This window comes from Orbicella faveolata, unplaced genomic scaffold, assembly GCF_042242905.1.
Source record: "Orbicella faveolata isolate gen_17 unplaced genomic scaffold, um_ofav_v1 contig_2, whole genome shotgun sequence".
Taxonomy (NCBI): Eukaryota; Metazoa; Cnidaria; class Anthozoa; order Scleractinia; family Merulinidae; genus Orbicella; species Orbicella faveolata.
This window is the reverse complement of record NW_028301547.1, coordinates 18957501-18981461: the sequence shown is the minus strand read 5'-3', so window position 1 is coordinate 18981461 and position 23961 is coordinate 18957501. Positions and strand designations below refer to the sequence as shown.

At 40.0% G+C, this 23961-nt stretch overlaps 4 protein-coding genes, 1 long non-coding RNA gene and 2 pseudogenes across 5 annotated transcripts; 1 reads left to right on the top strand and 6 right to left on the bottom strand.

Moving 5' to 3' along the window:
• The first annotated feature begins 187 nt into the window (after positions 1-187).
• Positions 188-1425, top strand: LOC149112297 (beta-4C adrenergic receptor-like; annotated as a pseudogene).
• Positions 1426-1698: 273 nt separating this feature from the next.
• On the bottom strand, positions 1699-2504 carry LOC149112296 (uncharacterized). Its single transcript, XR_016207242.1, has 2 exons — positions 2240-2504; positions 1699-1847 (listed from the first exon to the last, which is right to left on the bottom strand). It is a non-coding gene; the product is annotated as an uncharacterized LOC149112296 (long non-coding RNA).
• A 716-nt stretch (positions 2505-3220) lies between these two features.
• On the bottom strand, positions 3221-4518 carry LOC149112295 (uncharacterized; annotated as a pseudogene).
• Positions 4519-6175: 1657 nt separating this feature from the next.
• LOC149112294 (uncharacterized) lies at positions 6176-7144 on the bottom strand. Its single transcript, XM_089289312.1, has one exon. The coding sequence runs from the start codon at positions 7142-7144 to the stop codon at positions 6260-6262; it is 885 nt and encodes a 294-aa protein (XP_089145438.1). The 3' UTR covers positions 6176-6259.
• A 50-nt stretch (positions 7145-7194) lies between these two features.
• Positions 7195-8593, bottom strand: LOC149112293 (uncharacterized). The gene has a single exon (XM_089289311.1). It carries the CDS (start codon positions 8311-8313, stop codon positions 7195-7197), a length of 1119 nt encoding a protein of 372 aa, XP_089145437.1. The 5' UTR covers positions 8314-8593.
• A 1202-nt stretch (positions 8594-9795) lies between these two features.
• On the bottom strand, positions 9796-11305 carry LOC149112292 (histamine H2 receptor-like). Its single transcript, XM_089289827.1, has one exon. The coding sequence runs from the start codon at positions 11203-11205 to the stop codon at positions 10240-10242; it is 966 nt and encodes a 321-aa protein (XP_089145953.1). The 5' UTR covers positions 11206-11305; the 3' UTR covers positions 9796-10239.
• A 9725-nt stretch (positions 11306-21030) lies between these two features.
• LOC149112291 (adenosine receptor A2a-like) lies at positions 21031-22458 on the bottom strand. Its single transcript, XM_089289462.1, has one exon. The coding sequence runs from the start codon at positions 22082-22084 to the stop codon at positions 21122-21124; it is 963 nt and encodes a 320-aa protein (XP_089145588.1). The 5' UTR covers positions 22085-22458; the 3' UTR covers positions 21031-21121.
• Positions 22459-23961: the final 1503 nt, after the last annotated feature.

The window sequence follows — 23961 nt, the reverse complement described above, 5'->3', positions numbered from 1 at the left end:
ATGGATATAAAACGAATGAAAAACCTGTTTAATAGGTCGCGTAGCATGTTGATAGATGGTACACCTGCAAACTGGTCAAAGTCTCCTATGACCATGAAAATAAGTTTATCTCCTATGAAAATAAGTTTATCACCCGCTTAGAAAAATTAAATATTCGTTTTTATTCTTTTTATTAACTTAAACAAAAAAAGAAATCATAGTAGCCAAAGTGCTTCCATAGGTGAGGGAACTAGTCTGCGGCGCCGAGAAAGGAAGCTGTTAGCTTCGTGAGTTGTTTTTTTGTGTCAAACGCTTGGTACTTTAAAGAAACTTGAATCAGTTGCCATGAAGAAATCATTGTGTGAATTATTGCGGGATTACTTCCCAAGAGATTCTGGCGTCGAGGACCTGTATTCGACGTCCACGGCTAATTGTGTCTTCAACAGTTTTCTGGCCTACACCGACATCATGTTGAACATTGGAACAATGCACGCTATACGAAAAACATCGTCGATTCCAAAGACCTTAAAAACATTGCTCCTGAGTCTTGCTGTCTCTGATGTTGGTGTTAGTTTATTGGTCCAGCCATATTACACCTCACTTCTGATCAAACGCTTGCAACTTATTGTTCCCACCTGCAGCACGCATAAACATTTTTACCTCGTTTCGAATTTGTTCTGTTCAGCTTCGTTCCTCGGAGTTTTGGCTGTAAGTGTAGACAGATTCTTGGCTATTCATCTTCATCTCAGATACCAGGAACTTGTGACTCACAAGCGTGTTGTTGCTGTGGTGATCTCAATATGGGTGCTTAGTGCATTTTCTTCCGTTAATGCTCTCAATTCCGCTCGATAATTACTTACTTATTATAGTAATTGGTGGAAATGTTGGTCTCATTATTACAACCATGGTCTACATCGGGATTTATTTAGCCGGAATACGACACAAGAATCCGATTCAGGTCCTGCAAGTACAACAAGTAGCACAGTCAGGCGAAGTAGCAATTTTTTCTAGCCTCGTTAAATCTGCTGTCGGTACATTCTACGTATATCTCGTGTTTTTGCTTTGTTATTTGCCTTTCTTAATCTGTTTGGTCGCTAAGGAAATGTATGGCCCGAGTATTGTTTTGAAACGATTATCTCTTTTTGCATTTACTCTTACACTTCTCAATTCGTCTTTGAACTCTGTAATTTACTGCTGGAAGATGAGACACATTCGACACGTTGTCATCAACATACTGCTGAACATGTCTTGGCACAGAAGTCGCGCATCCCACGAAACACTTGCATTGGCCGGTCCTACTATGCCATGACTCAGTTTCATCGCCTCAGCTATATAAGATAACGACTCTGGACAGTTTAAACTCGGGTTGCAGGAGGACTAGGGATATTGCGTTTGAACTTGATTTATACGGCTTATGAGCTGCGTTTAATGCTAATTCAGTGTATGATTAAAAAACGCAAAGGGTGTCATCACGGCTTGTTTCTCCCTGAGGTACAACGCCTAGGACGCAATTTTCATAATGGCATGCAGTGAGCAGGAACTAATATGAACAGCCAACTTGTTAGGTTGTCTAAATTCAACACGCTTGGGCGTAATAAAATTTTTTGCTATCCGATCATTGTGAATTACAAGGACAGAATATAGCAGGCCAAAAATCCAAGTAATCACATGCGTAGAGCAGTGCGTAGTGTTAAAACGAACTCGACAAGAACTTTTGACTACGATGTAAAGAGAGTTTAATGGACAGAGATCAATGTTCCATACAAACTCAAATGAAATGAATCACGTGCCAAGACGAAGGTAGAATTAAACCACGTGCCGTAAGCTTAGCCGTAAGTCGTATGATGTAAACCGTATGCCGGTTCGAACTGAAATACAATAACGAAAATAGAAGCTAACGTAACTAACATACCGAAGTATAAAGATAAAATAACATAAATGAAGAAACTATTGCTAACATTCTCAATAACGTCCGTAACATGGAAGTGTAACATAACCGGCACTTATACTGATCGTACGGAAGGCTGGAAAACGATTAATAGGCTACACGGTGTGTAAATTGGATGGTACTTTTATGGCAAAATAACCCTACATTGGAGATATGGACCTAATCAAGCGCGATTCCGAGCACACAGAACTAACTAACCGATTTAGTAACGATACAGACCATTTGATAGGTGATAAAAGGAAACGTAACTGAAACGAATAGGAATAGAAAACCCAAGAAGTAACCATAAAAAACAAGGAATAGATTACTCACTTTGGTTTGCACACGCACTGAACTTGACTTGATAGAATAGACGAGTAACAGTGTATAGAGAAACTATGGCCCAATGCCGAGTAGAAGTTGACACAGTGAAATCTGCACTTGAACTGACCAAACCGAGGAAAACCTCGTGGATATATCTAACCGGAGAACACGTACGCAAAACCTAGCGGTTATGACTATTTCCCTAACGGACATAGCAGCTGAGGGCTGATCAACCACAGTAGATTAAATAAGTAAGTAAGGCCTTGTTTGAAAGTGACAATTACTTGATAACATCTACGATAAGGTAAGTTCCTGCGACAAAAAAGGAATTAACATCACGTTTCAAAACCAACAGTCATCAAAAATGAACCATGGTCTATCTGTCTTGCTTTTCTTAGTTATTAGCGACCGGTGTTGTTATTAAGATTTCTATTTTATGTTCGTGTAATTTTATCCTTTCTCATTAAAATCACCTGACCGCCTTTAGGATTTTTCTTTTTCACGGCAAGTGCTCGGGGGAAAAATGCACTCCGCAATATGTAGGACTTCTCCTATTACCATCACGTGATACAAATACGCAATCTGAGCTCACATCTGCATATTACATGCATATCGCATAGGTTGCTCTTCGCTGACTTGATCATTGTCTCATGCACCCCATCAAAGTGAGGTGCCCATGGTGGGTTGAAACTCCACTTGATTCCCTTGTTGGCAGCTGATTTCTCAATCTTGTCCCGCTCCAGTTGTTCGACGAGCTCCCTCAGCTCTCTTTCCGCGCCTACAAAATTAGTTCCGCTATCAGAAATCATCTCTTCTGGCAGCCCTCTCCGATTGGCCATGCGATAAAACGCGTTCAGAGAGGAATCTGTGTCCAACCCATAGGCCATCTCTAGGTGAATAGCCCTTGATATTAGGCTTGTAAATAAACAAAGGTATCGTTTACCTCTCTTCTTGCCCCTCCCCTGAACTGCTACAAATGGTCTTGCAAAGTCAACCGCTGTTCGGGCGAATGCTCGTAAAGGCAGTTTTATTCGAATCTTCGGTAGGGGGGCCATTATCTGTTTCCTTTCTCTTCCGACATTCACAGCACTCTCTTTCCCAGTAACGAATCTCCTCTCTACCTTGCATGATCCAGAATCTGGCTGACAGCAAGGACAATGTGTGATTGGTTTCACCTGCATGGTTACTTCTTTCACGATAGGACTTCACAATTAGTCTGGTCACCCTACTCTTCCTTGGTAGAATGAGTGGATATCTAGCATCGAAAGGCAGGTAGTCTGCATAGCGCAGTCTCCCATCTGATCGAAGCAGACCATCTTCATCTAGGATAGGGTTCAAACTTAGCAACTTGCTGTTTTGCGGAACAGACTTGAAATTGACCAGCGCCTTGCATTCTTCTTGAAAAGCTTCTTGTTGTGCCTCTTTGATGATGCCAGTCTCTGTATCTGAGATCTCTTGACTGCTAAGTTCTCCAGAACTCCTACCCTCTGGCGGCGTTCCCCAGTTGTTCACGAATCGATGTACCCATGCCCTATGTATTTCTCCTACTCGATTCGCTATGAAAGGTCTGAAATTGCGGCTGGGTCTTCGAATCCACCACAGCACATTCATTCTGTCACTCCAGAATGTGAGTAGGCTCTGGTTAATCTTAGGGACCTTTGCTATAGACAGGGCCAATCTTAATCCCAAAACAGCTCCCATAAGCTCGAGTCTTGGAATGCTTTGAGCTGATAGTGGTGCCACTCGTGTCTTGGAGGCCACTAGGCTGGTAGATACTGTACCACCCTTGCACTGGTACCTAACGTAAGTTACTGCACCATACGCATCCCCTGATGCATCTGTGAAAGTGTGCAAGGTAACTGTTTCAACATGTGAGTTCAACCGCAGGTAACGAGGGACTTGCACGGATCTGACAACTCTGTGACTTTTTCAAACCACTTCTTGGCCTGTCTCTCTTGGCTCGGATCTAGTGGGTCATCCCAATCTAATCCTGAGGTCCACATATCTTAGAGTAGAATCTTTGCCCGGATCACGTATGGCGCCAGAAACCCCATAGGGTCAAATAGCATGGCTATCTTACGCAGGAAATTTCGCTTGGTCAACTGGAACTTCTCACCTGGTGGATTCACTCTGTAAGTGAAAACATTATCCTTAGCCAACCACAACACACCAAGCGTTTTTATTGACGGCAAATTTCCTTTGTCTAAGTCCACTTCTGGAGCCCTGTCTTCTTCAGGTATCCACTTGAGTACTTGTTCTGAGTTGGAAAGCCACTTTCTGGCTTGCATACCTGCGGACCCCCACAATGCTGATAGTTCCTCGTAAAGTTTTACGCACTTTTCTTCGCCAGGGGAAGAGTCCATGCTGTCATCCATGTATGTAGACTCCAAGATTGTCTCGGCAGCTGGCGGGTAGTGCTCTTGGTTTTCCCTTGCATGCTTCTGAGAAACAAATTGTGCCTGATATGGGCACGAATTAACTCCAAAGACAAGGCTATTGAACTGATAAACATCTGGAGGTCTTGACTGATCTACTTCCCTCCACAAGAAACGATGGAATGGTCTACTCGAGGGTGATATCCCAATTCTAAGATACATCTCTGCAATGTCACATACTAGGGCTACTGGAAAACGTCGAAAACGGAGCAGCACATGAAAGATATCCCTTTGGAGTTTTGGTCCTTGACAGATGACGTTATTCAATAATAGTCCGTTAAATTTTGCACAGGCATCAAAAACCACCCTAGTCTTTGTAGTTGTCTTTTCAGGTCTTACAATTGCGAAGTGTGGAAGATACCAGGCCTTCTCCTCTGTCTTAGAGGGTGTCACTTTAGAAATGTAGCTCTTCTGTGTGTACTTGCTGATGACTTCTGAATACGACTCCGCTAGCTGAGGATCCTTTAGAAGTCTTTTTTCAGTGCTGATCAACCGGCACACTGCCATCTCATAGTTGTTTGGTAACTCGGGGGCGTTTGGTTTCCATGATATCTCTACTTCATATCTCTCCCCTTCGAACTGCACTGAGCTCTCAGATGCTTTTATCGCCGACACTTCCTCTTTTTTCAGCAGTACTCTTTCTGTGATTGACCCAGATGAGTCGATCTCCCAAAACTTCTGCAATACAGAGTTCAATTCTTTCTCTTGTTGGCGAACGAAATATGCCATGTTAAAATTTGTCTGCTGCACGCTGTCCTCTGTCAGCCTAGGTGAACCAATACACGTCCAGCCTAAAGGCGTCAGTCGAGCCAAACAACAACAACAACAACAACAATCTTTATTTCGTGCCCAGAAAAATTTTACAATAAAAATAAATACATGCAATGTGAAAAATTAACAATGAAAAACAGAGCACAGCCACTTAGAAATAGCTAAGGCTAATCGAGCTAAGTGGCTGGGCCAAGCGGAAAAAATATTGCAATAAAGTTACAGAATATATGAAAAAAAAAAAAAAAAAAACAGGACACGATTTCATTCACACACACACACACAGACACAGACACACATACAGAGAACGAAAAAGAAAAAAATGAATGTGCACACAAAAAAATGAAAAATTAAAGTACATCAATGTACCAGTCAGTAGTTGGAGATAATCAATTCTTTTCAGAGATTTTTGAAACAAGCACGACTCTAAGATTTAAGTGAGTCATCAATGGAATTCCAAACTTTAGCACCGAAAAAACGAATGTTAAATTTGCCGTAATTAGTCCTTGCTTTTGGCAGATAGTATGAGATCTTACTCGCCAGTCTGGTTTGATATTGATGCACTTTGTTGATACTCTTGAAGAAATTATCAAAAATTAATGGCAGTCTATTAGAGTAATAGTCGTACATAAATAAAGCACTATATAAATAGGAGGAGCTGGCTTCCCAGGTTGGCCACGGACACCTCTAATTCGGCATAGTCTATGCCAATCAGCATGTCAATGATTAGCCGAGGGCCAAGATTTGGGAAGTTAACACCTTGCAGGTGCTTCCACTTTCCCGATTGCTCTTTCCAGTTAACTGGTCTCATGTTCCCAGTCACCCGTTAGTGTAAATGCTGAAATTCTTGCACGAGTCTTGCCATCAATACTCTGCAGTCAAATTCCACTGGCATGGTTTCAAAGGAATCTTCCTCGCCATTTAACACATTAACTGTGATTCGTTGGGTGCTTCCTTCCAACCCTAGCTCAGCAGCCACATCACCATTTATGTAGGTCTTTGTGCTTCCGTCATCTAGTAAGGCACTTACAATCATTCTTCGCTCCCCATTCTTCACCACCACCGGTACTTTACGCAAGGCAAGATACTTTGCGGGCTCTGGAGCTTTTGTGGTTGCCATGGTTGTTGTCAAAGAGTGTTCAGGATGGGTGCTTCGCTGCCCCTCCGTGCCAGAACTGTGTGCATTGTTTTCACTAGCTCCCATGTCCAAGGGTAGGCTCCTCTCTGGCGCTATCACTTGTGACTCGCTAGCACTTCCACCGTTTACAAACTGATCTCCATGCAGTGCCCGATTGTGCGTTTTCTGACAGCCATCAATACCACACCGACTATTTTGAGCACATCGCCCTCTTTTGTAATTTCTTCTGAGGCAACGATAACACAGTTTTAGCTGTTTAGCCTTTTGCCAACGACTTTGCACATCCATTTTCTTAAACTCTGGGCAGCTCCATACTGGATGATTTCTCTTACAAAGTGGGCAATTTGTGCCCTCAGGCTTTCCTGGACCGCTTGTCCGACCAAAGAATGTGTGTGAGCTATCTCTTCGTTTTCCTATCAGCCCAAATAGTGTCTCTGCCGCAACTGCCTGGAATTCAGCTTCTTGTATGATCCAGTCACGAAGTGTCTCAACACATTCCACTTTTTCCTGCTCAAACACCCACCTGTTGTAATTAGCAAGCATAGAGCTGGTCATTTTCTTTTGTACCTTCATGTATAAGGACCCATTGCCAAGTTCCTCTTTTCTTCCGGCCTCTTTCAGATTTATGACATCACGTTCAGTAAATCTACCAACCTGTCTAGATCCTTGACGTTTCCAGGACGAATCGGTCGGAACTGGTCTAATTCCTCTAAGTGCAAATTGATCTGACGGAGTTGACCAACGAGTTTTCTCTCCAATCTGCTCTTGGCCGCTTCATAGGCCTCGGCCGAATGTCCTAAGCTCTCCACTGCTGCAAACGCTTCTCCAGATAAATACTTCATCAACTGCAACAATTTATACTCTGCAGTGGCTGGCGCTTTGTCAACACAAGCCATAAATGCTGCCTTCCAGCTCCCATACGACCGCTTGTCTCCACTAAATACCGGAATAGAAACCCCCGTCAATTGTTTCCACATGTCTTTCCCGTGCTCATGTTTCGGTGATTCTTCTGCAGTCTTCTCCTCCTCTTCTGGCTTAACATCCCTTTTTGGCGGGCTTGAAGGCGACAACTCAAGCTCCTCGTCTATGGCACCCTCGAGCTTCGAATATTTCTCTTTGCAATCTCCTTTTGCACGGACTAATTCCTCCTTCGCCTCTCTAACTTCGGCTTCCATTTCTTTTTGACGACGGGCATATTCTTCCTCCATTTTCTTTTGAGCACGCTTGACAGATTCTTCTTTTTCGCGAAATCGCTCTTCGAGCTCGGTCACGCGCTGGCGAGCTTTCGTTTCTTGTGAATGCAAATTACGTAATTTCCCGGAAAATCCCGACGCTTGACTCGATAATTCATCCTTATTGGCGTCCAAATATTCTTGTACACTTTCATGGGCATTACAGAATTCTTTCTCGATTTCCTCAAGTTCGCGGCTTGTCTTCTCAACAGCATGCCGATCTCTAGCTTCCGAATACAACACCGCCAACGATGTCAAATCTTCAACAACATTCTCTTGGGCTTCGTCAAGTTTTTTCCTCGAAGGTCTTATTTCACGGTTACTCGCTACTCCATCTTCTAATAAATCCGCCAGCTGATTTTTTCGTCTTGTGAATAGCGATTTCGAGTTGGCTTTCTTGATCTTTTGCTCCTCTATTTTATCTGCAATTTCGTCGCGGATACCTTCGCCGTCGTCTGTGCCCTTCGCTCGGTCGCGGCGCTTCTTCTTCTTCTTCGAATTTAACGGCATTTTCTTGAATTCAGCGAATTTCCCCAACGTAAACCTCGCTCTGCTACCAATATGGTTCCGAGTTAAACCATTTATTCGAATTTTAACTGAACATCAATTTCTAGGAAGAATTTGCGATCCTAAAAAACTAGTGAAACATCTCCTCGTGGTCGCAAAAGAAAACACCCACTAAGCGTAGTCACATGACCCAAGCATTTGCACTTCGAATACGCTATAATAAAATGTCCTTCACATCATACGAGTCTGGCGCCATCGTCACGTTAAACCGCTTTGTTACGGAGTGTTTTCTAAAAGTAACTAAATACTCCAAGAGTATTTACTCGGGCTTCGTATCAAAACATCAAATCGTACTTTACACGTATTGAACTCAATAAAAACAAATAAGAGAATGAAGAGTAAAACTTTGACACTTACTATTGAAGTTGCTTCGTAGAGTACGTTCTTAATCCAACAGCTTGTTATTTGCCTCACCTTCGAAGTTCTGTCCACGAAGATTCTTGATTTGTTCAACGTCTAATGTGTTCGTCTGAGCATAATAGTTTGTTGCGAGTCAGTAGCCCTAGATTTGCCACTGATTTCTTGGTTTAAACTCATGCATAGCTCACTTGTTGCATAAAAAGAACTAGTATGAATTCACAGCATTCTGTGAATTATCTTTGCGAAGAGCAAGCTGTCACAAAATTCTCATGAGTTAGAGCACGTGGGGCGAGTTTTCTAAACCAGTCCCAAGGCTCGTAAGAATTGCCATACGGATGGACAAAAGACCATGGGCAGTCTGAAACTACAGAGGCAAAAGAACAGCGAGAAAAAGGCAATATCCATCTATAAATTCATTTCATTAAAAAGAAGCGACTTTTTAAAACATTTAGCTATAAAAAATTGCGAAAAACTTTTCTAAAAAACATTTAAGACATTTTTAAAAACGTTAAAAAAATACACGACGTTTCGATGTTCTCGGACGTCGTCATCAAGTGAAAAAAACAGCACGAATATTCTATAAATACAAGAAAAACAATAGTTCATTAAAAAGAAAGGCAACATGAAAATATGCTATAAGCTAAACAAAGATTTTAGCCCTGATGGGGTCACTCTAAGTGTTAAGGCTAAGCCTCAGTTCTTTAATGAATAGCATTTTGTAAACAAGGCAGTCGAATTTCCCGTGGCACTTCTTGAGAACACGAAATTGGCCCGCATTAAGAAGATATCTGTCACCGTGCACTTCTAAAACATGTTTACCGATAGCCGAATACTAGTGTTCGGCAATGCGTTGATGAAGGTGTCGGGCTGTATAACCAACATAATCTGCATCACACAGATCACATGCAAATTTATAAACAACGCAATGCTGACTGACAATACTCGGCTTAATTTATTTCGGCTTAAGATCTTGCTCCAATTTTTGGCTCACAAAAACTGGCTGTAAAGTGACGGCTATCTTAATGCTTAGAACACGTAATTGCCCACGGACTGCATTAGCGGCTATCTGATCTTTGAAGGGAAGAACTATTCTGATCGTGTTGCCATCATCGGTTTTCTTATCTGGCTTAGTTGCAATATTTTGAATAAACATATTAATCATGACGGAATTTATTTTACACCTTATTTACAATATTTACACTACTAACTGACCGTACCACACGTTACTTACAATACTGGAAGATTTTAAGTCAGATACAGGAACACCTTACAATACAGAGGTCCTCTATTGATTTGAAACTTTTTAAATGGACTAGGTACAGTACCAGAAAATCCGATCCTTGTTCTTTTAAGCAGATTTTCCTGCATCTATTTTATACCCTAACTCCTTCGTATTTGTATTAATAGTATTCTGAAGTCTTGCATTACTCAGTTTAAGTCAATTTCTTTTGTCCTGCTGCAGCCCGAGTTAAAACTGTCCGCAGTCGTTGTTATGAACATCAGAATGAATCACGGCATAGTATGGCCGGTCATTTCAAGTGTTTCGTGTGATGCGCGACTTCTGTGCCAAGACATGTTCCGGAGTATGTCGATGAAAGCGTGTCGAATGTGTCTCATCTTCCAGCAGTAAATTACAGGATTCAAAGATGAATTAAGATATGCAATAGTAAATGCGAAAAGAGAAAATCGTTTCAAAACGATACTCGAGCCGTTTATTTCCGTGACGACCAAAGAGATCAAGTAAGGCAAATAACAAAGCAAAAATACGACATATACATAGAATATACCGACGGAAGATTTAACGAGGTTAGCAAAATTTGTTACGTCGCCAGCCTGTGCTACTTGTTGTACTTGCAGGACCTGAATCTGATTCTTGTGTCGTCTTACGGTTAAATAAAGCATGATGTAGATCATCGATGTAAAAAGAAGACCAATAAATCCATATATTCCATTAAAAAGTGAATAAATATCGAGCGGGACAGAGAACATTAAAAAAGGAAGAAACAAACATAACATCCATATTGAGATCACCACAGCAATAACACGCTTCTGAGTCACAAGTTCCTGGTATCTCAGATGAAGATAAATCGCTAAGAACCTGTCTACACTTACAGCCAAAACACCGGAGAACGAAGCTGCAGAAAATAAATATGCAATGATGTAATATGCCTTATACGTGTTACAATCAGGATTATTTTGTAGTGACCATTTGATCAGAAGTGAGCAGTAAAATGGTTGACCCACTAGACCAACACCAACATCAGAAACAGCAAGACTCAGGAGCAATGTTTTTAAAGTGTTTGGCAACGACGACGTTTTTCTCATCGCGTGGATTGTTACAATATTAAACATGATGGCGGTACAAGACAGAATACTGTTGAAGACACAATTAGCGATGGTAGTCGAATACAGCTCCTGAACTTCGGAGTTTCTTGGGTAGTAATCCAGCAATATCTCACACAATGATTTCTTCATGATATCCACTCAAGTCTCCTTTAAGCACCAAGCGTTTCACTTAAAATTTGCCTCGCGAAGCTAAAATGTTTCCCTCGTCGGCGCCACGAACCAAATGGATCTTTGGCCAATATAATTGCTTTAATTGATCATCACTTAAGCAGCTGTGAAACTAAAGCTTGAAAAAAACAAATTCAGGCTTGAACAGAATTCGAACCAATGCAGTAGTGTAATATCGAGCCTACTGGGAGCTGGTCACGTTGTGATTTCGTAATATACCCGTAGATGGTGAAGATACAAGTGAATAGGTGAACGATCATGTATTTGAACTGCAGAGAAAGATACGAAGACATCAGTTGATCATCGAAGCTAGATACATATATACAACTTAAGCAGCTGTGAAATGAGGGTGTTGTAACTTAAGGCGACTTTGGACGATTTCAGGCGACTTAAAGCGACTCTCTCAACTGGGAGTTCATAGAAAAGTATATATTACCGTGAAGTTTATAAATGTAATATCCGGAGAAAAAATCTTTTTAAAGATCTGATATATTGGCAAGAGCAAACAAGCCTTCAAACGCATAACTGGCAATGTTTGCTGATCTGAGTAACCTGCCACGTGTTCACAAGTACGACCAAACAAACTACACAATGCCAGTCAGCAGATGACGGACTAACGGACTAGCAGATGACGTTCCCTGAGAAAATATATTTTGAACATTTGCCGATCTACGTCACACGAGAAGGCCTTAGAGAGAAACTACTTGAGAAATCGACAGAACATCGCACATTTAGGCGTACTTATACATAATGTTGAAACATTTTTGTAAACATCCGTCAAAATTCGCTTATGATGCTGAAGAATCGAGGCGCTTGACAGCTTGACGACCTTGAATCATGGCGTGGTATGGCTGGTCAATTCAAATGTGATGGGCTACCTGTGAACTAAGACATGTTCCTCTCAGTATGTTGATAACAGCGTGTTGAATGTGTCTCATCTTCAGCAATAAATTACAGGGTGCAAAGATGAAATAAGATACGCAAGAGTAAATGAGACAAAATAAAAGCTAATTTTTTAAATTTTAAATTCAAATTTACCGATGTGTCCTAGATTTAATTTCGTTATAGACTTGACAGTAATAAACAAAGTAAATGACTTTAGGCAACCTCGAGATTCGTAGGTAAAATATAAACTCATTTTATTTTAATCGACGTTATTCTCGCCGTCACCGTCGTGGTTTCTTGAGCTCCCTATTTCTCAATCTGAGAAAGGTCGTCTAACGCAAGAAAGTGCTCTGATTGACTACGGAGGGCATGGAACACAAAAAGATTGAAAAAGAATGAAATTACACATAAACAGAATAAAATTCTTAAAAAGAACCCCGCCCCATCAAAAAAAGTATTCTTTTAAACAATGTAGTCAGGAAAAGTGTTATAAACGAATCCAGACTGAAATAAAAATACGTATAAAGTCAGGTGGAAAATTTTCACTGGTTAGAGCACGTAGTGCGATTTTTATCAACCAGTCACGTCGCACAAGGATCGTAAGAAACTGCCATTAATATTGCCAATGGGTAGCGTAAAACTACAGAGGCAAAAAACAGCAGGGAAAAGGAAATATGTACAGCACAAGGTGAATACATTTGGAAAAGTTAATGAACAAATTCGCTGTCCCTTATGGCTCTTGCTCACTGATATGAAAATTGTGTCCTAGTTGTGTTCCTCGTGTACCTTGGAGGGAAAAAGAACCTCAAGTTACAACTAGCATTAAACTCAGCTCGCAAACTAATAAATCCTTTTATAGCATAATTAAACCAGTTCTTTCAAGTACTGCATTTCACAGTTCAAATGTGATTGCAGCCCGAGTTAGAAGTGTCTGCTCTCGTTATATTCATAAGAAGCTTGGCAGCAACGACGACACTGAATCATGGCAAAGTATGGCCGGCCAATGCAAGTGTTTCGTGTAATGCGCGATTTCTGAGACATACTCCGCAGTGTTCATGACAGCGTGTCGAATGCGTATCATCTGCTAGCAGTAAATTACAGGATTCAAAGACTGAATTAAGATATAAAAATTTTTCAGAGTGACATTCGGGAAATATATTTTAAATGCGGCCAAACTGATAAAGTAAGGCAAACAACAAATCAAAAACAGCAGATATACATAGAATATACCGACTCCCTTGGACAGTTATCCCGCAATAGTTTACAAAATGATTTCTTCATGACAACTGACTGAAGCTTCTTTAAACCAGTTAGCGTTTGGAATACGATAAAACTTATCATTTGGTTTCTTTAATCACTTACAACTGAAGGGAATATCCTTCACAAACAAAGGTAGTATTTATGAACTCTTCTTCTAGACTTGAACAGGAAATTATATTTCAAAATTGTTCATGTGTCGTGAATTTTTTTATAACTGATTAGGTTAAGCTGGCCGAACACAGTTTTCAAGAGCCTATGCCTAATTCACCATTACTTTTAAGCTATTTATGCTTTGGCGCTCGTTTTTTTGCAAGAGTCAAGGTTAACCACAGAAAAGTTTATTCTCGCATTTTGGCTAAGGTGTGTGCTGTTGCCGTGGCAACGGGGCTGGTTAAAAACAAGGCTTAAAAAATGGTTTTTGTTTATTTAAAAAAAATCCAGTCGTTAGATTTTTTTCATCTTTTGCCCACTACAAATTGACATTAAATCCCTTCTGTCAACACTGTTCTAATAAAATTTTGACATAGGCGATTTTCGTGATTCGCCGTAAATCGTTTTCACCGCATGTTCTGTATTATTAACAATTCCCTATGTCAAAATTCAGATTTTTTTCGATAGATCATTCACGTGGTTTCTGAACTATTTTTTTGCCAAATTTCTTGAAATTCTAACGACTGGATCGTCAGAAATCCGCAAGTTTCTGCAAAAGCAATAAGTCTCAATTTTTCGAGCAACTGCGCATGCGCTACATTTAACTGGGTTCTTTCGGTAACAAAGAAAAAGCTGAGAATTGCTGGTTTCTTTGCGTCGTTACCTTTTGTAACATATCTTTGTAATAAAAGACTAAAGCCATCAATACACTGCGTTCAATAATAGAGAAAAAATAGCACAGATAATGCGGGTGTTGAGTAAATAAAATGATCGCTCTTTGCAATCCTTGTGCGCGCGCTCAATTGCACCAGCAAAAGCGCGCGCGAAAACTGTGTTCGGCCACCTTAAAAACCACCTGGAACGTAAACGTCCATAGAAAACCATATATGATTAAATAAGGTACCTTGGGTGTTAATTAAAAATTAAGTTAACGCCTGCAAAGGAAATTTTCGTTAACGGCCACAACCATATATGATAAAATAAGGTACCTTGGGTGCTAACAAAAACAAATTAAGTTAATGCCTGCAGGGGAAAATTTTCATTGACAATAATTTAAAAGACATAAAACTATTCGAGAAATAGCAAGGGGTGTCTTTAGTCGGAGTCGTATTCAGAAGCGTAGAGTGATACGATCTAGTGAAAATCAAATGGACGGAGCCGGAAGCAGAACAACGATTCCGCTTGTGACTCCGTCGCTTATGATGTAGTGAAAACTGCATTGTCAGAGTCGCAAGCAGAAGCAGAAGAATAAACCAATCACAATGCTCAATTCCGGGCTTTGTGATTGGTTGGTTCTTTGGTTTCTGCTTCCGACTCCGACAATCTAGTTTTCACTGGATCGTAAGCGACGGAGTCGTAAACGGAATCGGAAGAAATGGCAACGTTCTGATTCGTGCAACTCTGATTCGTCGAGCCTATGACTCCGCTTACGACTCCGATTTTCGATTTTCACTGGGTTGTAAGCGCTCTTGTGAATCCGACTACGAGTAAAACTACGACACCGTCGCTAGTGAAAACCGGCCTTTAAAGGGACGTTCGTATTATCAATTAGAATCGGGTAAGTAAAAACGACGTCGAACACACCTATGATCACAACAAGAAAGCCAATTAACAATTAAACTATTCGTCATCGTTTTCTTTTTTATGAGCGAATAGTCAACGAGGAATAGCCGCTCATAGAAAACGAGGGCTAGTAGTCTAGCAGACACTCTTTAAGAAATAACGAAGCCTCGACTGTGCTCTGTTCCGTTCTAAAGCACATAGGAAGCAGTAGAACACGAAAGAAGTGTAGGGGAAAACACGACACGCAGTCGAGTATACAGACCAAACCACAGCCGTGATTTCTTCATTTGTGTTACGATAAAGACTCTATTCATTTCTCTCCGAGTTTAGCTAATATTTTTAAACCACACTTTATTTTCCAAACAAGCAAAAGTGGTGTAAACGTGCATCTGTATTCTCGTAAAGCACAAGAATTGTTCAAACAATTTCATTGGCAACGAGACAACAGCTGTCAATGACAAACTGGGCAGGTTTGTTCGAAGCCTGACTAAGCTAATCCACGATAAGCGAGAAATTTGATCAGATTTCAGTAACTTTTTGGTGAGGTTTTCTGTTTATATTGTTTGTCCTTCAGTTTTGAGCTGGAGTAATCTTTAACTACACAAAAAGACATGTTTATACAAGAAACATTAAAACGTAACCCACCGGAAAGTGGACAAAAAATGTGCGTGCGCGATTATTTACATTGTATTGCAAACTTCTGGGCCACTGTTTTAAATATCTTTTCAAAAGAAATCATTTCCAACAACACCAATTGTCGAAAGCAAATTTTGAAGTTCATACGAAACACTTGACAATACTGGTGAAATGAGACTAATGATCAAACTTTGCCTGTGTATATTGCACAATTTCTCTGAACTTTCAAATTTACTTTCTCGAGTTCCCTTGGGAAATTGTCTATCCCTCTTACTAACCGAGTTCGAGGGCCGTACTGTAAGTTACCGACCGAGTATTTTACCCATCGATTTATGGCCCAAGCGCGAAGCGCGCGGGCCATAAATCAAAGTGGAAAAACGAGGATCCGTAACTTACAGTACGGCCCGAGAAAACCAGGTTAGTAAGATATTTACTATATATCTACTGTGTGACTGACGGGTTCGGGAAAGATTTCTATTCACGCCAAACTGCTTCAAATTTCTGACGCACCTCGAAAGCAAAACGAGTCAATTTAAAATCGTTGTGTTTGAATACAATTTCAGAAGTAAAAGAAAGTTTAAACTTGTTTACTTGTTAAAACAATTAAGAGCACTTGGCGATAAATCACGAAACATTTTAGCAACATAAACAGCTTTAAATGCCGTACAGTAGAATACGGCCCGCTAAATTGATCAATCACAGCGCGCGTGCTAACTGAGAGATATAATAATTAACAATTAGACCCAGAGCCCGCAAGAGCTACGCGTCAATAGCCCATGAGGCGAAGCCGAATGGGTTATTTTGACCCGTGGTGGCCCTTGAGGGCAAAAGGGTCTAATTGTTTTAGTATGACCCAACTAGCCAGACAGAAAAGGCAATAATAAAGTTAGCAAATGCAAGTTGAAGAAATATTTATTTGAGAATAAAACGAAAGAAAGCGTCACGCTCGATTGCGCCAATTTCGCTACTAGAAGACTATTACTAATAGCCCTCTAGTAGCGTAGCCAATTAAAATGCAGGATTTGTATTAGTCCACTAGTTGGGTGATACTAATCGGTGTTATTTCGACTATTTATATCTCTAGCTTTAAGGAAATGTAAAAAGACGATTTTTGAATTTGGTTTGCCTGATATTATTGCTTATTCCCAAAGGAACATTACAGTTCCTCGTCAGGTTCGTTCCTGTTGTCGGTTTCTTCAAGATTCATTTATTCTGTCGTTTTCTCTCAAAAACATGACTCGCAGTACGCCACCGAACTGCCTGCTTTCCAACCTCCTACACTCTCATTGCATACAGAAGTGGTTTATGCGCATCAAACAAGTATATTTCGTGCCCTCGAAGCAAGAGAACACATATCTTCCTTCTCTTCCCGCCATTTTGTTTCAAAAGATCAAAACAAGCTGTGTGCGCATGACAAAAACAGGAAACGTGCTTAACTCTGGGAAAAAAATTAATTTATTCAAGGTATTTGTAATGTATGTATTAGGTTCGGTACATGAAAAGTTCGACGTTTGAATCGGAGTCGCTCCGTAGTCAAACTGACCGTCTGGCCACGTGGAACTTAATTCTCGGGTCGACCCAAGCAACATCTGTCGAACTTAATTGATTCAAACCTCGAGCTCGTCATGCACATAATTGGGGCTATTAGGTTCGGCTCATGAAAAGTTCGACGTTTGAACCGGCCCTAACTCAGATACTAGACAAATAAAGATGCCGTTAAAGAACAGATTTATTTCGATCTACTTTATGCTACTTCCATTAAGTTCACTAGTTAAGTTCTCCAAAATTGTTTTTCTGGTGTGAAATTTCGTGCAATGTTTGAAGTTGTACTACAAAAACAATCTCTGTTAGTCGTTGCGAATCACTTGAAATCAGACTTTCTTACCGTAAACTGAACAGCTGAAAGCAAGGGCATTCGTTGAGCGCATTCCACAGAAATTCTCTTAAATACAGCAACGATCAGAGGGGTAAACTCGACTGAAACAACAAGACTCAGGATCAATGTTTTTAAAGTCTTTGGCAGCGACGACGTTTTTCTTATCGCGTGGATTGATACAATGTTCAACAGGATGGCGGTATAGAAAAGAAAACTGTTGAAGACACAATTAGCGATAGTCATCCAACCGAAGTCTTCAACCTCGGAGATTGAGGAAATGTACAGCGCAAATACTTCACAGGGTGATTTCGTCATGATATCGATTGACGGCACACTTCGTCTTACAAGCAAGTTTCGGAATAAAATTTCCTTTCACGAGACGACAACACTGATAAATCCATTGCTTGCCTGAAATAATTCGTTTGCATCAGGTGATGGTTACTGGAGAAGTCTAAGTCGCTATCTGCTGTGAAAAATCGTGTTTTTTGTTGAATAAGACGAAGACGTTTAGACCTTAACCGATTAAATTAAACGAGAATGGAGTAAGACTGGAGTTAAAAGCATCAGCTCGCCAATAAGTGACAAAACAAAGATTAGAAAATTAAAATTCTTTTTATGTTTTATAGTAATGGTAATTAACAAATTAACCAAGCTCATTTAACGAGAAAAGTGGATCAGCTGGCTCAGTTTGGATTAATCGAGATCCTTTTTTTTACCGAACTTAGAATGCTAAGCACAAAAAGGAGCAAGGTATCACAGAACTTGCTCTTCCAGGCTTTAAAAGTTTATGTTAAAATAAAACATGAAATTTTGAAGCAGGTTCTTAAAGTTTCTGATGACACCTTAAAATAGAACCATGAAGTAAACGTCACGGGCGTGATGTTTATTGTAAAGAAGCCGCGTGTTCTTAAAAGCTAAAACTCTGTTTCGTCTATCATGAATTTAGAGGAGTCTTTAGACGTCATGAATCACTTGTCGATGAGAACATAATATTACCGCCTTGTTGCGAACGAGACTGAAACAAACCAAAAGCGCGCGCCAGCAGTGATACACTGTTGAAGTCAATTCCAGGCGTTCAGTAAAAAGATGTCTTAGAAAAATTGAAATGAATGGTATAAAATTAAGAGAGATTGGAGTAAGACGCGAAAAAAAAAAAAAAAAAAAAAAAAACTTTTTAAAAATCCCAACTGGTGGGATGCTGACCGGAACGTTATTTACAAAGTGTGGAGAAGTTACATTTGGGACCACCAAACAAAAATCCATCCCTTGGTAGCAAAAAGGATTGGAAAAACGGGCTTTCCGGTTTACAAATCTAGCGCCCTAACCACAAGGCCGCGCCGCATACAACTGATTGAAGTAATTTAAAAATTAAAATGTTGGGAAAAAGGTCAGTACCAGACATGCCAAATGAAATATCTAGAACCTTATAGATAACAGAAAACGTATTTTTTAATGTTAATTGATAGTAAACCTGAAACCTGCAACCTTCTGACAGACAAAGTTTCTTTAAAGTAGATGCCATGTTTTTGTTTGTTTCCGAAACTTAAAAGTATTCTGTTTTAAAAAAGTTTTCAGCATTAAACCATTTTGTCAGGAAAAACGTTCTAAACGAATCCATGTAACGTCAGGTGGGAAAGTTCTCATTCATTAGTTACAGCACATGGTACGAGTTTTATTAACCTGTCACAAGCCTTGTAAGAATTGCCAAAAGTTGGACAAGATTTAAGGTTACAGTATACCTTCAGATCGGCAATTTTCTTCAAATTTGGATTTTTGGTTCAAAGTAATGGTCGAAGAGTAATCTCTAATTTCTGAAAGCAAAATTGAAAAAAACCCAATATTGGCGGAGAAATGGAGGTTTTACGTTATGGCCGGAAGTAAAAGTTCCCTCTTGATTGACAGCCCTATAACGTGTAGGTAATCAACTTTCGCGGGAATATTACCTACATGGATACCACGAATTGGCTGGCTACTCAGTTAATCAGCATTGTTAATCCAAGCTTTTTCGTATTAGGGGTAATTCTATTAAGTTATAAGTAAACATGAACCACGGAAAACTCCGTTTACCAGTTCGAAAAGCGAAGAACGAATGAAAATATATCAGTGAGTGAAGAAGAGAAAGTTGGCCTCGCGGATGAAACTATAGCCATCGTATCAAGCGGGCAAAAAGATTGAGTCAAGAGAGGAGAAAGGTTCCGTTAAAATTTGAGAACTCGACAGCGATAACAGCGATGTTTACGGTGACTCTTTTGTTGAGTCCGATACCGATGAATCGTCCAACTCATTGAGATCCATTGGAATATTATCCATGCACATTTACTCCGCCGCGCTTTCTTTTGTTTGTTCTCGTCGCCCAGCTGCTCTAGCTTTCGTATCCTTTTTCATCTTCCCCATTTTGCCAGACCAGCCTCAAGAGGCATTGAGGGCATTGCGAAACACAAGGGTTTTTTGGAGATTCACGCGTAAATTTCACCGCGAGTTAATCGTAGTAAATTTTCCAAGCGCTGATTGGCTCAGTGATCTGAGAACCCGGTTGAAGGCGTTTGTGGGCGGAGTTTGTTTGCAAAGCAAGAGATTTTTCTTAGCGCTGTTTTCTCGAATAAATTTTTTCGCTTGAAGCAGACATTTTAAAGAGTTACAACTCAAAGGGAATTTCTTTGATTGCCCTCAGATTTGTACAGTAGCTAGATTAACATATAAAAAACAAAAAGGTGTCTGCGAATTGTTTATTTCGAAATATTTTTTCTCCGAGAGCGATTTTTGTACGATCACTTCTCATTTTTCAAATCCTATTTCGAAAATGTTCTGTAACTTTTTACTGCAATTGAATATGGCAAAATGCAGACACGTTTTTTTTAGCGCTTTTTGTCCTGAAACCGAAGAAAAAAATAAATTGGCGAAAAACTAAATTCGCTTTGACTTGTAGCTTCCAAAAGGTAATTAGGACGCTTTCATTTAGTCGCCGTGAAAAAATCGGCAATTCATTTTATTTCAAAATTTTTGGTATGGTTTGATGGCCAGCTCTATAAGCTTTAATTTGATATAAGGGTTTAGGTATCTACAGCTTAAACCGGACGCGCTACATCGTTTGGACGCGAGACACCTCTGAAGGTATACGGTAACCTTAATTGACAGCCTAAAGCTATAGAGACGAGACAGGACAGGGAGAAAGAGGAAATATCTACAGAACAACTTCAATGCTTTCAGGCAAGTCAACAAATCCACTGTTCATTTAATTTTTGGTTTCTGCTTGCTGATATTAAAATTTTGTCCTAAGCGTTGTACCTCGGAGAGAGACGAACCTGCAGGCCTCCTCTCTTTTTCAGTTTTCAACTAGCATTAAACTCAGTTCATAAACCATACAAACTCTTTATCGCATAATTTATTGAGTATTTTAAAGTATTACATTACCCAGTTTAAATGCAATTTCACTTATCTTCCTGCAGCGCAAACTATCCGCAGTCGTTGTTTTATACATAAGGCGTTGACAGCAACGACGACACTAAATCATGGCATAGTATGGCCGGCCAATACAAGTGTTTCGTTTGATGGGCGACTCCTGTGTCGAGACATCTTCCTCAGTATGTTCATGACAGCGTGTCGAATGTGTCTCATCTTCCAGCAGTAAATTACAGGATTCAAAGAGGAATTCAGAAAGACGATTGTCAAGAAGGAAAAATGAAGTTTCTTCAAAGTAATACTCGAGCCTACTATCTCAAAAACGGCCAAACCGATAACGTAAGGTAAATAACAAATAAGAAACACAACATATACATAAAGTACACCGACTGCAGATTTCATGAGGCTAGCAAAATTTGCTATTTCTTTAGCCTGTGTCACTTGTTGTACTTGCAGGACCTGAATCTGATTCTTGTGTCGTCGTGCGGCTAAATAAATCCTGATGTAAACCATTGTTGTAAGAAGAAGACCAACAACTAGTATGCACATAATTAAGGTGGAAGTACTGGACGGAGTCCCCAACATAGTTAAAGAAACAAACGTACTCAACACCCATATTGAGATCACCACAGCAACAACACGCTTGTGAGTCACAAGTTCCTGGTATCTGAGATGAAGATGAATAGCTAAGAACCTGTCTACACTTACAGCTACAACGCCAAGGAACGAAGCTGAACTGAACAAATTCCCAATGACGGAAAATGTTTTATAGGTGTTACAGTTGGGAACCATCTGTTGTATCCATTTGACCAAAAGTGACGAGTAAAATGGTTGGACGAATAAACCAACACCAACATCAAAAACAGCAAGACTCAGAAGCAATGTTTTTAAAGTTCTCGGCAACGACGGCGTTTTTCTTATGGCGTGGATTGTTACAATGTTCAACATGATGGCGGTATAGGACAGAAAACCGTTGAAGACACAATTGGCGATGCATGTCGTATAAAGGTTCCCAACTTCGAAGATTTTTGGGAAGTAGACGAGTATTAATTCACAAAATGATTTCTTCATGATAGTGACTCAAGTTTCTTTAAAGTACGATTCTCTGACATAAACATTATCCCAAGTATCGAAAAGTTTCCTTTCTCAGTGCCGAGGACGAATCACTTCGCCTCAGATAATATACTATTTAATTACTTACTAAAGCGATTATCCTCGGCAAATTAACGATATTCGTCTAATAGAAGCACTCAACACAGCAAATGGCGATTTCTTCATGTTCCTGGAGACAGCTTCCTTTCTCACGGCAAGACGACGGCAAATGAATCCATCGCTAAGGCATGTCTGAAAATTAATAGTACGTCCGCACCACATGATGGTTTATAAAAAAAAGAATAAATATCCCAGGAGACGCACTTTCAACGCGTATTTGCTGTGTGTGTCTTTGAAAAACATAATAGAATAAAATAAACGAGAAAAGGGTAAAATGGATCTGATAAAGCCATCAGCTCGCAAATAACTGTCAAATAATTTGACAAATTAACTAAGTTCATTTAAAAAGCATAGCGGGTCAGCTGGCCCAGTTTGGATTAGTTAAGATCCTTTTTTTCTGTTTTACTAAAGTTTAGATTCTCAGCTTAAAAAGGAAGTAAAGAATTTCAGATCTTGCTCTTCAAGACTTTCAAGGTTTTTTTTAAGTTTAAAAGCATGTTTTGAGCTTTGTCGTTTATAACTGATGAAAATGAAACATCACGAGCGAGACTGCCTGGTTTATTGTAAAGGAGCCGCCTATTTTTAAAAGCTTAAAGGCTGTCTCGTCTGTCGTGAAGTTGAACATTTAGGACGTGGGAAATGAGCTGTCGGCGAGCGAGACTGAAAACGGTGCAGGCGTCAGCAATAACGTATCTTTTAAGTGAATTCTGGTTGTTGCGGTTAAAAGTTTAGATTCTCAACATAAAAAGGAAGTAAATAATTTCAGATCTTGCTCTTCAAGACTTTCAAGGTTTTTTTTTTAAGTTTAAAAGCATGTTTTGAGCTTTGTCGTTTATAACTGATGAAAATGAAACATCACGAGCGAGACTGCCTGGTTTATTGTAAAGGAGCCGCCTATTTTTAAATGCTTAAAGGCTGTCTCGTCTGTCATGAAGTTGGACATTTAGGACGTCGGAAATGAGCCGTCGGCAAGCAAGACTGAAAACATTGCAGGCGTCAGTAATAACGTATCTTTAAAGTGAATTCTGGTTGTTCCGGTTAATCTTTTAAACTGCTTAAGATTTTTTCGGGTGGTGCAAGACATTTAAGAAGGCCATCTGCCCGTCAATAATTGACAAACCAAGATCACATTAGCTTTTTACGTTAATGGATGGTCAACCCGCAATTTTCCCTTGAAACTTCTCAGCGTCTGAAGTTTCTCATCAGTTCCTCTTTTTCGTTGGGACGTCTGAAAATTACAAGATTTATGTCCGTCGGTAAGAGAGGATGAAGGGTAAAAGCGTTAATCATGTTCCTAAAGTTATCTCTCTTAAGTTATTTTTAGACTACTTCTGGCTTTAGAATTCCCATGAGGGTATAGAAATAGTCAATCAGGTGAGGTGAATTTTACTCACGAACCAATCGCATTTTCATTGTCCATGAAAACAATCAGCCAACGCACGCGGCTACAATTTCAGAGGGAAGACTGGATACCATATCACCCTTCATGCATGCCCTCTCTTGTCATCGAATATCGTATTCCAGCATTCAGAAGAATATACATGTATCCGGGGAAAAATGAAAGAAACGAAAATGAAGTAGGCAGTGTTAACGAGTTCTTCAGGTTTCCATTAGGTTAAGGGCTAGTACAGTCCCTGAAGTTAACCTTTCCCGCTCTATGTAGGGGTAGAGTGGGGAAGAGAGAGTTCAAGGACTGGACTTGTTGACGGCATAGGTAACACTTTGCTCTGATTGGC

What these genes read in the sequence shown, in the direction of transcription:
- LOC149112294 (XM_089289312.1), bottom strand. Translation starts at nt 7,144, where the DNA reads ATGAAGGTACAAAAGAAAATGACCAGCTCTATGCTTGCTAATTACAAC.
- LOC149112293 (XM_089289311.1), bottom strand. Translation starts at nt 8,313, where the DNA reads ATGCCGTTAAATTCGAAGAAGAAGAAGAAGCGCCGCGACCGAGCGAAG.
- LOC149112292 (XM_089289827.1), bottom strand. Translation starts at nt 11,205, where the DNA reads ATGAAGAAATCATTGTGTGAGATATTGCTGGATTACTACCCAAGAAAC.
- LOC149112291 (XM_089289462.1), bottom strand. Translation starts at nt 22,084, where the DNA reads ATGAAGAAATCATTTTGTGAATTAATACTCGTCTACTTCCCAAAAATC.